This window comes from Oryctolagus cuniculus, chromosome 7 (assembly GCF_051225735.1).
Source record: "Oryctolagus cuniculus isolate XC-2025 breed Fujian yellow rabbit chromosome 7, ASM5122573v1, whole genome shotgun sequence".
NCBI lineage: Eukaryota > Metazoa > Chordata > Mammalia > Lagomorpha > Leporidae > Oryctolagus > Oryctolagus cuniculus.
Window position 1 is genome coordinate 11019461 of NC_142873.1, and position 13499 is coordinate 11032959.

The 13499-nt window shown below is 47.0% G+C and overlaps 1 protein-coding gene across 7 annotated transcripts in view; it reads left to right on the plus strand.

Moving 5' to 3' along the window:
- Positions 1-11943, plus strand: part of ESYT2 (extended synaptotagmin 2) — a 103783-nt gene extending 91840 nt beyond the window's left edge. For all 7 annotated transcript variants that reach the window (XR_016236935.1, XR_016236936.1, XR_016236937.1 and 4 more), the window contains 6 exons: positions 906-1279; positions 3279-3377; positions 5622-5753; positions 7822-7927; positions 8785-8834; positions 8950-11943. Coding sequence is in view for 4 of the 7 variants with exons in the window: in XM_051857038.3 (XP_051712998.2) it covers positions 906-1279; positions 3279-3377; positions 5622-5753; positions 7822-7927; positions 8785-8834; positions 8950-8995 (807 nt within the window). In the remaining 3 variants the exon portion in view is untranslated. The remainder of the gene's footprint in view (positions 1-905; positions 1280-3278; positions 3378-5621; positions 5754-7821; positions 7928-8784; positions 8835-8949) is intronic.
- The last annotated feature ends 1556 nt before the right edge of the window (positions 11944-13499 follow it).

Here is a 13499-nt window from a genome sequence, read left to right on the forward strand (position 1 = left end):
CATTAGCAGGGAGCTGGATCAGAAGTAGAGCAGCCAAGTATTGAACCAGCACTCATATGGGATGCTGGTGCGGCAAACGGTGGCTTAACCCACTGCACCACAGCACTGGCCCCTGAAAAAGCTATTTTAAACAGATTTAATCTGTCAAGCATGTAGTGGAAATGGTCTCCATGTCCTTGGCCAAGACAGGTGGTCTTAGCATAACCCTTCAAGGAAGATTCTGCGAGCTGTAAATCCAAAGGCCGCTTAGATCGATGGGCCTTTTTTCAGAGATCTGACAGTTGGTAATAATACAAAACACAGGGACACAATGAACAGAAAGATGTTTGCTGCAGCTTTTTTTCATAAAAACAGAGAAAATCTTCAAGCTATCACAATAACCCAAGAGTGGAGACCCTGCTCTCTGGCGTGTGGTGGAGACTCACGACGGCTTTCACAGGCATCATAGCTCAGACGTGTGGGTTGTGCGGGTTGTGCAGACACCCCCATTCTGTACTAATGCGTCATTGTTTGGGGGCTGATCTTGCTGGGTAATGGGAGCTCTGGGGGTGCTTACAGAAACCATCCAAGTAAAATAAGGAATTCAGTCTTCTGAAAAGAGCACGTGACTAAACGTGCTCTTCCTGTAAGAACACTCCCCCACTTGAGAATGGAGGAGACTATGGGAAGATGGGAAGACGTGGACGTGGTGGACGTAGTGGATGGACGAACACAAGTGGCATTTTGATTACTTAAACTTTCCTTTGAACTTACTGTGAGATGGTACTTCTGTAATAACTGGATAACTGAACAGATAGACTAAATTTTTTAGTGTTTTCAGCCAAATTGCAAATGAACACATCTAAATCTATTCAAGTATCTATATTATTAGTGTCACTAATTGTTTTTTTTATTTCTACTTCTAGGTACTCCATCTTGAAAAGCAAGAAAGGTCCCCAGACTACCAACATTCAGCTCAAGTGAAACGACCCTCTGTTTCCAAAGAAGGGAGGAAAATGCCCGTCAAGTCCCAGGTGTCTGTATCCTCAGGCACCGGGGGCAGCAGCACGGCTCCTTCCACTCCGGTCCTTGGGGGTGGAGATAAGCCTGGTGTGGAAGACAAAGCCCAGCCGCCTGAAGCCAGCCCAACGGCCCCGCGTGACTTGGGCAGAAGCTCCTCCAGCCTCCTGGCGTCTCCGAGCCATGTCTCAGCGAAGGAGCCCACCCCTAGCATAGCCTCTGACATATCATTGCCCATCGCCACCCAGGAGCTGCGGCAAAGGCTGCGACAGCTTGAAAAGTAAATGCTCTTTGTGTAGTTGCACAAAACTGGGATATGTGCCCAGCCTACCGCAGGGGTGGGTCAACACAGAGTATGCGTCCTGTGGGCCGCAGGGGTGGGTCAACACAGAGTATGCGTCCTGTGGACCGCAGGGGTGGGTCAACACAGAGTATGCGTCCTGTGGACCGCAGGGGTGGGTCAACACAGAGTATGCGTCCTGTGGGCCGCAGGGGTGGGTCAACACAGAGTATGCGTCCTGTGGGCCGCAGGGGTGGGTCAACACAGAGTATGCGTCCTGTGGGCCGCAGGGGTGGGTCAACACAGAGTATGCGTCCTGTGGGCCGCAGGGGTGGGTCAACACAGAGTATGCGTCCTGTGGGCCGCAGGGGTGGGTCAACACAGAGTATGCGTCCTGTGGACCGCAGGGGTGGGTCAACACAGAGTATGCGTCCTGTGGACCGCCAGGGTGGGTCAACACAGAGTATGCGTCCTGTGGACCGCAGGGGTGGGTCAACACAGAGTATGCGTCCTGTGGACCGCAGGGGTGGGTCAACACAGAGTATGCATCCTGTGGACCGCAGGGGTGAGTCAACACAGAGTATGCGTCCTGTGGACCGCAGGGGTGGGTCAACACAGAGTATGCATCCTGTGGACCGCCAGGGTGAGTCAACACAGAGTATGCGTCCTGTGGGCCGCAGGGGTGAGTCAACACAGAGTATGCGTCCTGTGGACCGCAGGGGTGGGTCAACACAGAGAATGCATCCTGTGGACCGCAGGGGTGGGTCAACAGAGTATGCATCCTGTGGACCGCAGGGGGGAATGTGGGGTTTGAAGTTAGCCAGAAGAACTTAGGGCCCTGTTTCTGTTTTGCCGAGTCTTTGACTTTCAAAATAGAACTTGTTATTTTTTAGGGCCCAATCCTTTAAAGATTACAAAAAGATGGAGTGACAGATTTCACCAACAGGAAAGGCAAGAAGCTGAGAGCTAGGATGCTACTGTGTACCTCTCCTCCTGCTGGGAAGAGGGACCCCACAGGGCCGACTGCTGCCTTTTACTGTGTGGCATGAAGGCTGGCAGAGGGGTGGCTTCTCTTTGTTGTAAAATAGGTCCTGTTAATTCATGTTTGATCAACATCCCTTACTTCTACCCAGTCCCTTTTTGTCTTTGGATGTTTGTGTTGACTTCTTATTTAAATCCCATGATCCACAGACATGTTAATGGATTCCTCAGATAAAGAGGGAAGAAAATCTGTGTTCTTCACAAGCATCCCATGTTCACTTTTTCCTCTAGGTAGAAGGACAAAAACTGACCTTTGAAACAATTCTTCCTATTAGTTGTTAAAAGAGGCGTGTTGAGTAATAAAAATAGTCAAAGAATCAGGCAGAGCTGAAAGCCTGTTCGCTCGCTGGCAGTTAGAAAAGCACACGACACCAGCGTCTGTGGCCCGCACCTGAGAGGCTGCCTTTGATCCACACGGGGCTGGCTTCTTTCATACAGTCTTGTGTCCATGATTTTGGAAAAAAGAAATCAGTCTCCTCCTTCTCACTCTCTTGAAGGAAATAGAACTGAAACAAGGAGACCTAGATTTGGGGAGTGGCTGACATGGTCATGGGGAGCACTGAGCAAGAAAGTTCATTGTCTTAAGAGCCTGTGCTTCAACCCTGAGCAAAGAGAAGTTAGAGGAAGGGGTGATGGGATCTCACCGAATGAGAACACAAAGATGGGTGGCGTCAGGCAGGAGCCGCCCAGCAGGGGCCACAGAACTGCATGGAGCAGACCCCTGCATCTCTTTTCCACTTGGCACACTCCATGCAAAGCCGTCCGTGTGAATGATTAAGTTATATCGAATCCTCACGTGACATCTGAATTCAGCTTTATGCAGAAGTTTCAAATTATGCTCAGGTTCTTGGGTAACTGAATTCCTTTTTGTCCAAATGAGTTGAATTCTCTCACCATGTCCATCACACCAGTGAACCGCAGCTTTTTTTGAGCTGGTACCTCTGCTTTGTTTGCGTAGTGGGACGACGCTGGGGCAGTCTCCGCTGGGGCAGATCCAGCTGACCATCCGGCACAGCTCACAGAGAAACAAGCTCATCGTGGTCGTCCACTCGTGCAGGTGAGCGGCCGCTGCCGACGTGTGGGCATCACGCTGAGCGTGAACGTTGCACGACCAAAAAACACCTCCCTCTCGGCTTACCAAACTGATCGCGTGAGGCCTCTTACAAATGGCGCTGCTGAAGGGTGCCAGTATTTGTCACGTGCCCGGTCCCCTGAGTAGCGTACGGAATACAAGGATACCCTTCCCCCACTGAGAAAGCATACCAGAGCCTGAAGTCAGTGTGCCTGAATCTGCGAATTGTCTTGACTTCTGTATTTGGAGGAATGGGTTTTATCTCCAAGTACCGAAGAAAGCACAGTTGGCAAGGATCCCAAGAGACTGGTGAGAATTCAGTCTAACAAGAAAGCTTAAAAATCTAGGATGAACTGTTCGAATTATTGAAAATAAATGCAGGGGCCGGCGCCGTGGCTCACTTGGTTAATCCTCCGCCTGCAGTGCCGGCATCACATATGGGCGCTAGGTTCTAGTCCCGGTTGCTCCTCTTCCAGTCCAGCTCTTTGCTGTGGCCTGGGAAGGCAGTGAAGGATGGCCCAAGAGCTTGGGCCCTGCACCCGCATGAGAGACCAAGAAGAACCACTTGGCTCCTGGCTTTGGATCGGCTCAGTGCGCCGGCCCTAGCGGCCATTTTGGGGGGTGAACCAATGGAAGGAAGACCTTTCTGTTTCTCTCTCTCACTGTCTAACTCTGCCTGTCAAATAAATTTTTTTAAAAAAAGAAGAATATATGGGGCAGGCATTGTGGCACAACAGGTTAAGCCACCAGCTACAATGCTAGTACCCCATCCAATGCTTGTTCCAATCCAGCTCCCTGCTAACTCAGTGGATGATGGCCCAAGTGCCTGGGCCCCTGCACCCCACATGGGAAATGCAGATGGAGTTCCAGGCCCTTAGCTCAGCCTGGCGCAGCCTCTGGCTGTTACAGCCATTTTGGGAATAAACCAGCAGATGGAAAAACATTCTCTCTCTCTCTCTCTCTCACTCTCATTCTGCCTTTCAGATAAGGAAATAAATCTTAAAAAAAAAAAAATACATGAGGGACTTAAAAAAGTTTGTGGAAAAAAAGATTTAAAAGATAATTTATTTTTTTAAGCCGGCGCCGTGGCTCAATAGGCTAATCCTCCACCTTGCGGCGCCGGCACACCGGGTTCTAGTCCCGGTTGGGGCGCCGGATTCTGTCCCGGTTGCCCCTCTTCCAGGCCAGCTCTCTGCTATGGCCAGGGAGTGCAGTGGAGGATGGCCCAGGTGCTTGGGCCCTGCACCCCATGGGAGACCAGGAAAAGCACCTGGATCCTGGATCCTGCCATCGGATCAGCGCGGTGCGCCGGCTGCAGCGGCGGCCATTGGAGGGTGATCCAACGGCAAAGGAAGACCTTTCTCTCTCTGTCTCTCTCTCTCACTGTCCACTCTGCCTGTCAAAAAATAAAAAAAAAATAAAAATAAAAAAAAATTAAAAAAAAAAAGATAATTTATTTTTGGTGCAAAGAATGCTGAAATCTATGCCTAGTATTTTTCATAATACACATTCTTCATGAACTTTTCGAAAACCCCTTGTGTCCGTGGACCCCTTCTGTACCCTTATTGGGAGGAAACAGAAGTATTATGGAAAGGTAACGTAGTAATTTCTATACTAGAAGCAGCAAGTGAGGACTTAGAATGTTCTTGGACTCAAGAAATGGAGGCAAAAGTTGCCTCTGGCAAAAGCTGGTAAAAGAGAAATGTGAGTTGCCAGCCAGCTAATGTGGGGAGGCAAAAATATGCCTCATAGGGCTGGTACTTTGGCTTAGTGGGTTGCGCTTCCGCCTGCTACACTGGCATCCCATATGGGCGCCGGTTCAAGTCCTGGCTTTTCCTCTTCCAATCCAGCTCCCTGCTGGTGGCCTGGGAGAGCAGCATAGGATGGCCCAAGTGCTTGGGCCCCTGCACCCACATGGGAGACCTGGAGGAGGCTCCTGGCTCCTGGCTTCGGATCTGCCCAGCTCGAGCAGTTGCAGCCATTTGGGGAATGAACCAGTAGATGGAAGACTTCTCTGTCTGCCTCTCCCTCTCTTTCTCTCTCTCTAACTCTGCCTCTCAAATAAATAAATAAATAAATCTTTAAAAAATGCTTCACAGTATTAGCTGTTCATTTAATACTCCTTTTGGCTTCTCGGTGTTTAGATGACTCTAAAGTCAAACTTGATAAAGTACATTTGAGTGTGATGCTAATTCTCTAACATCTATCTTCTCTGGTTTGTGTTATCAGAAACCTCATTGCCTTTTCTGAAGATGGTTCTGATCCATATGTTCGCATGTATTTATTACCAGACAAAAGGAGGTCAGGAAGGAGGAAAACGCACGTGTCAAAGAAGACATTAAACCCAGTGTTTGATCAAAGGTACGATGTTTCATTCCATTCAGAAGAGGTGGCATGGGTAAAATAAATTTAAAAAGCTCCAAGCAGTACCTTTGAGTGACTAAAGTGTATAAATCAATGCGTTGTTGAGAAATATAAGTGAAAAACTCCACATTTTAGTATACATGTACTCGTTAAGATAAATAAGTAAGCATTCTAAATTTCTTGTCAAAGTGCTAAACATAATAAATCCGAATGGGGGCCCGTGCTTTGGCGTAGCGGATAAAGCCACTGCCTGCAGTGCTGGCATCCCATATGGGCGCCAGTTCGTGTCCTGGCTGCTCCACTTCCCATCCAACTCTGTGCTGTGACCTGGGAAAGCAGTAGAAGATGGTCCAGGTCCTTGGACTCCTGCACCTGGAAGAAGCTCCCAGCTCCTGATCGGCTCAGCTCCAGCCATTGTGGCCATCTGGGGAGTGAACCAGCGGATGGAAGATTTCTCTCTCTGTCTCTGCCTCTCTGTAACTCTGCATTTCAAATAAGTAAATAAAATCTTTTAAAAAAGTAACAAAAATAAACATTCCAAAGGTAAACTGTGGACAGGTAGGCTGGTGGTTAAATAAAGATCAGATTATTGGTCGCCCTGAAGAGCTTTCATTTAGGGAGTTATGGCTGCCGGTACTTACTGTGTCATAAACTGAAACTGAGAATCTAAGGACACATATACTTTGGGGCAGGCATTTGATGCAGCAGTTAGATGCTCCTCGGGATGCCTGCATCAGAGAGAGTGTGGGTTCACGTCGAGGCTCTGCTCCTGATTCCACTTCTTGCTAATGTGCACCCTGGAAGACAGCATGGGATGGCTCACATGCTTGGGCTGCCATCACCCTCGTGGGGAACCTGAATTGTGGTTCTGGTTCGTGGCGCTAGCTCCGGCCCCTCCTCCTCCAACCAATGCAGGCATCTGGGAGTGAACCAGCAGATACAAGTTCTCTATCTAAAATATTTAAGAAAAAAATAGGTCTCAGAGGACCTTTTCCTTTCTGTGAAGCTGCTGTCCATGATAGTTGTTTTGAGTTGGAGATAGTAGGATATGGCCTAAAGACTAGGCAAGATGCAGCGCCGGCATCCCACGTGGGCGCCAGTTCAAGACCCGGCTGCTCCTCTTCCAGTCCAGCTCTCTGCTGTGGCCTGGGGAAGCAGTGGAGGATGGCCTGGGTCCTTGGGCCCCTGCACCCATGTCAGAGACCCAGAGGAAGCTCCTGGCTCCTGGCTTCAGATCGGCTCAGCTCCGGTCGTTGTGGCCATCTAGAGAGTGAACCAGCAGATGGAAGACCTCTCTCTCTCTGCCTCTACCTCTCTCTGTAACTCTGTCTTTCAAATAAATAAAATAAATCTTAAAAAAAAAAAAAAAAAAAGATTAGGCAAGAGCAATCCTGAAGCCTAGGCAAGGAAACTACTCTGAATTTGGGAATCCGTCCCACAGTGCGACTCCCATGAAGAATCAGACACGCAAGGCCCAAACACTCCTCACTCAAGAGGCAGGGAGCCACGCACAGTGGGATCCAGATGTTTCTAGCATGCCAGAGTCTTCTCTTCTGTTTTGGAAATAATAGGCAAAAAATTGCTTTTGAGTCTTCATGAAATGCCAGATCAAAACCAGAAGAGCTCAATTTTACAATAAAAATAACATTTGGAATAGTCTCATGAGAAGAAATGTCATTTTTAGTTATAAGAAAGTGTGGGGCCAGCATTGTGGCGTTGCAGATAAAGCCTGCAATGCTGACATCCCATGTGGGTGCCAGTTCATGTCCCTGCTGCTCCACTTCTGATCCAGCTCCCTGTTAATGTGCCTGGGAAAGCAGTAGAAGATGGCCCCAAGTGTTTGGGCCCCTGCACCCATGTGGGAGACCCAGATGAAGCTCCAGGCTCCTGGGTTCGGTCTGTCCCAGCCCACATCATTGTGGCCATTTGGAGAGGGAAACAGCAGATGGAAGATCTCTGTCCCTCCCTCCTTCTCTGTAACTCTCACTTTCAAGTAAGTAAATTAAAAAAAAAAAAAGCACAGAAAAATTACGGAGGAAGTGAAATGGATTCTGTTGTGCTTCAGCTTTGATTTCAGCGTCTCGTTACCTGAAGTGCAGAGGAGAACCCTGGACGTGGCTGTGAAGAACAGTGGCGGCTTCCTGTCCAAAGACAAAGGGCTTCTTGGCAAAGTAAGTTTTTCGAACATCCTTAACTGTACCCTACGCGTTGTAACAAGTAGGCATTTTGCTGAATTTCAGGCTTTCTAGATCACACCTGCCTATGTGGAATGCAGAGCCCGCGGGCTGCGTGTTTATAAGACAGTGGCTGAGAGGGCGTCCAGCTCAGCCATGGGTGTAGTCTGCAGATGTTGTCATTGTTTCACACATGCCTATTACTGGCTTCTTAATCACACTAAAGCTATGAACTCTTAGTGGAGAAAAGGTAGATTTTTTTTTTAGATTTTTGTTCAAATATTACATTGAAGGAAAACAGAAAGGAAACTCATTCTCTTACAGTTCTACCTCTTCAACCTACCACACTGTTCTTTTTCTGACAAATCATTGATTTTGTTGCTCTGAATTTCTTCTAGTCTTGGTCCATAGTCACATTTAACTTTCGCATAAGACTCTTCTTCCCCAGTGGCGTCATGCAGGTTAAGCGAGGGCAGAGGAGTTCTGACGTCGGATGACGCTTGGTGGCGGTGGCGGCGGCAGCAGGAGGCTACTCACCGTCAGCAGCCACTGCCGCCGTGAATGTGGGCAGCTCAGCCCGGACCCCTGTCAGCCTCACCGATGTTCATGCTGGGTTTTCAGATTGCTGGATCGAAAGGGGTCTTTTAGATGTAATCTACCACACCATTGATAGGTGAATCGTAGGGCAAGAAGTCTCAAAACACGAGGGCCACAGGAAAGCAGAGGTCCACATTGCTAGAGTAGAACAGGAGGAGATCAGAGAGATCGGAAGTGGTAGACAATCTAAGGGAAGTACTTCAGCCTACTTTCCCAAACCACTTTATTTATTTATTTATTTTTTTAATAATCCACAGGTGCTGGTTGCTCTGGCATCTGAAGACCTTGCCAAAGGCTGGACCCAATGGTGAGTGTCCCCACCTCAGGTAGATGCAACAATAAAGACAGAGACCCCCTCGCGGACGCCAGGCCCCTTTGCAAACCTGCCCTGTGTCTGTCACCATCTTTCTGTGCTCTCACAGGTATGACCTCACAGAAGACGGGGGGAGACCACAGGTGGTCACGTAGCCACACCGGACGTGAGGCACCCTCCTGGGCGCATCGCGCGCCTCTGCTCAGAACACAGCCCTCTCACAGACAAACCAACATTATTTTTATAGTTTCATGTATTTAGTTATACATACCTTAATAGTTTTATAGAACTGTTGCCATACGAGGCAAATCTGGCCAACATGATCATGAAATTTTGTTTGTTAAATTTCCTTTATGATTTCACCAGTTATGACATTGTGCAATAGGGTAGTAGTTAATTGTGTTATGTAAACTGTGTCAGCTGTATCTAAGGAAACGTATATATGTACATGCTTTATTGTTGCCTTGTTTTGTATATCACTGAGGTGTACTATGCCATGTAAATAGACTCTATTTTTTATAATCTCTACATGCTGATTTGAATTCAGAAGAAAATGGATCAAGGAAATATATATTTTCTTCTAAAACTTATTAAATTCTTGTGACAAATAATCATTTTCATCTTTGCAACAAAAAGTTCTGACAGTGACCTATTTTGTGGTGTTTCTTTCTAAATAGAAAAACTTCAAGATTATTAATATTCGTATATTTCTGCCCATTATGAATGATAAGGTATTCAAAATATTAACATTTTCATAAATATATAGATGTATTATTGAGCAATCAGTTGAAGGGCTTCTAAGGAAAATGTTTAATAACTGAGTAATATAAAGGATTAAGAGAGCTGTCATGGTTTATAAACCTTAATGTACTAATCTGATATTTCTTACATAGAATGAAATGTCTTAAGTTTATTTTTAATTGGTTATTGTAACTTATTCATGAAATAGTGCACAGATACACACATTATACTTTTCCTAAAATAGAGGGGAACAGGCTTTCAACGTTGGCAATTAAGCTGTTGTGCCCTAGTCGTCATGGGCTGTGTTCATTTCTAGTGCTTCCCAGTCCAGGAGAGCTGCATGATGTTGTCCTGAAGGCGAAGTGGGTCCGGGCGAGTGGGTAGGATATTGCACTACAAACTGATAGCTCATGCACCCCCCTGCTAGAGTGAGCAGAACCTAGTTGTACCTCATACATAGGATGTGTCATCTTTGAAGTGGGGTGTGCTGTCATCCTGCCGATGCACGGGCCCCTGCAAGAACCCAGGGGTTTGACCAGCAACCAGCTCCGCAGCTGTTGGTTTTAAGTCACCCTTCACCCTTCATGGGATTCCCTACTTTAAGCCATGACTGACTTTAATCATGGGGTGTGGTTATACAGTTTTTATCTTGAAATTGTTTTTTCCTTTTTAGACTGCTAACAGCATGTCTTGTATACTTAAGAATACCCCAAACCTCTTGTGAGGTGAGGCTGTATGGCAGTGTCGTGAGCTATGCATGTCTATAAACAAAGCACGCACATATGCAGAAAGATTTTTAAGTGTCTATTTTAAGCTGTGTGATGAAAATAGCCATGAGAACATTCTAAACTATGTATCCACGTACCGGGGAACACGTAGCTTTGTAACTGAAATTGGAGATGTTACCTTACGTCATTTCACAATGAGTAACTGAGGGACACTCCTATGACCAAACATACCAAAGTGCCTATGGTGGATGCTGGTGGTCGTTTCTGCACTCCTCCCTGGCAGCAGATTCCACTTCGTTTCAGTTTATAGCTTACACTTTGAACCATGCGTTTATTTATAGGCTGTTGATAGCTTCACAACGCATTTCATGTTAATCATAAAGACCAGTACAATCTCACCGTCTCCTGTTTAATGGCACTTTATCCTGAGGCCACTTTCTAAATAATTTCCTATAAGTGTGTAGCATTGATCATTCTAGGGGGAAGTTGGTGGATTTGTTGCACATACATATGAACCTGTATGCAGACAGAACATTTAAGGTATTTCAGTAGCATGAGAAAGACAAGTAATAGCTTGTCAAATCTACCTGCTCACCCATGCTGTTGGACTTTTTGAAGGTTTGTGTTTTTTTGTTTTTGTTTTTTTTTTAATGAGGTCTCTCGAAGGGCTGCAGTCACTATCTATAAAAGCAGAAAAACACTTGCTAGAATTTCATCATGCCAGTACTTACCAGCATCCTAAACATCTGGGTTTTACACCCCTCTACTTAATCTGTTCAGTGTGTATTCTACTTACAGGGATGCTTTACTTACGCAAAAAGGCAAGACAAACACAACTACAGGTACGAAGCCCACGGGAAGCCAGTTTCGTAGCACAGTGCACTGACCTCTGGCTCACTGAGGTTGGGAGGGCCTCTCAGGGGTTGCACACAAGGTTCCCCCCTGCAGGTGGTGGGTAGCCACCTCTGGGGCTGTCTCCACTCTCTGAACAGAAGGAAGGAAAGGGGATGACTCCAAGGCACTGGAGCCCTCCCAGATGAGCCCTCCCTTTGTGTTGTGCGGGGAAGGTTAAGAATTACCTTCAAGGCCATACTCTCAGCACTCCAGGATCCTAATGGTGAAACACTTTCAAGTTGTTCTCAAAATGCTAGTTTTTAGTTTTAATAACCGACTTATCTAGGAAAAGAGAACTCTAACTTGTCACTTTAAGCCAAACCAATGGAGGAAAATTAACTGAGACAAATCGGAAGTGCAGCTCTGTTAGCTTGTATGTGTGGGTTGCTTTTCCTGTGCCTTAAAGTCCAAAGGTGTTGTTTTCAAGTGTCAGACTAAAACAGAAGAAGCCTTGTAGCTATATTTGCCACAATTTATATTCTGTACTCTAATTCCTTTTACAGATATTCTTTATCAAGCTGTCAGTCCTTTTTCAGGAACCTAAGCCAAATGCGAATCATTGTGTATAGCTGTGCACTTATTGCTACATTAATTCCAGTTCTTGCTGGATCACCCACTGCAAATGGAGAACAGCAGAGGGTTGTTTTTTTTTTTTTTTAATTATAGAATGTCTTTTTTGGTCAACTAATTTTACATGACAGTGCACGTATTTATTCAATAAAACTTTTATGTTAGCTCAATTGTGTTTTGTTTCTCCTTTGTCTTTCAAAAATGAAATTTTTAGTGTGGGACCAGATAATTTGGGAAACAGGTACAGTATCCTATTTGTATTTGTTGTGTGAATTCCATCAGATCACTTGATACAGTTCTTTTGTTCCCATCTAAGTGTGACTCTGCCTAGCCCCTCAGACTGGGGTTTTGAGAACAGCTCTTCGAGGGTTAATGATGAGTACAACAGCTGGACTGTAACGAGACTGTAACCAGAGCACATGGTTACAGAAGTGAGACCAGCTGCTGCCGCTGTCTGAGTCCAAAGCTTGAGCGGATGGAGGGGAAACGCTAGAGGCGTTCATCACTGTTTCAATCCATTCCTCATGATGGGGTAGACCTGAGCCGGTCCTTCGTCGGCTGTCTCCTAGCCTCTCAGCATTTAACACTGTTTACTTCCTGTCTGGTTTCTCAAACGTCTGTCTGTGTGCTGGAGGCCTGGGAGCACCTGAAGCCTCCATCTGCCTTCCTCCCAGACTCCTGAGTTCTGGGAATACAGTATCTGCACTGCACCTGTTGTCTTAGGCCAAGCCACTGTGCTCTCCAGCAGTCAGCGCCTGGTCTTCAGCCTTTACCCCTGCTTCCCTGCCTCCCGCCGCATATTCTGTGCGCAGATCTTAACTCGTCACCCCACTGTTTTCCATGGCTCTTAGAACAAGGACGGGGCACGAGGCCCTGAGACCTCCCCAGCCATGTTTCCTCCCACTGTACCTCTTCCCCTTATGCTGCAGCTCCAGGATCTTCCTCTGCATTCCTCGGACTCCCCCATGCTCCCATCAGCTGGCTAACGTCCACTCCACTCCACCCCACCTCCCAGCCTCCAGGGATTTCCTCAGGTGTCTTCACCAGCACCGCCACCCAGATCTGCTCTTCCTGCCATAGCTCTCAGCACCAGACTCTGAGCCGTCACACTCCACGTAGTTGCACTTTTTTTTTTTTTTTTACTTTCCTGCCTAGGCCATAAACTCGCAAAATTTATGTGAGAGTAATTTTTTGTTTTCTGATGGCTTTTCTTGGCACATAGTTAATGAGCCAAGTATCTGTTAAGTGAATGACGCATAAAGTTTGGCAGACCATAAAAAGTACCACTCATTGATTTGAACGGGTTTCCTCTCAGAGACGCTTATTGACAGTTTTTAGTGAAGACGGAAGGTGAGCATAATACAGAATAGTACTAAGGGGAAGCGTGTGGCCTAGCATTTAGGATGATGGTTGGGATGCCTGCGTCTCCTTCCACACAGTACCTGACTTCAGTATCCACTCCAACTGGTGAGTCCAGCTTCCTGCTAGTGCAGCACTGATGGCTCAGGTAGCTGGGCTCCTGCCACCCGCCTGGGACACCTGGATGGAGGCTGGTCTCCTGCCACCCGCCTGGGACACCTGGATGGAGGCTGGTCTCCTGCCACCCACTTGGGACACCTGGATTGAGTTCCTGTGCTTCCAAACCAGCCTTTTGCTAATGTGTACCCTGAGAGGTAGGAGGTGATGGTCCAAGTGGCTGTACACCTGCCGCTTACAGGAAGGACCT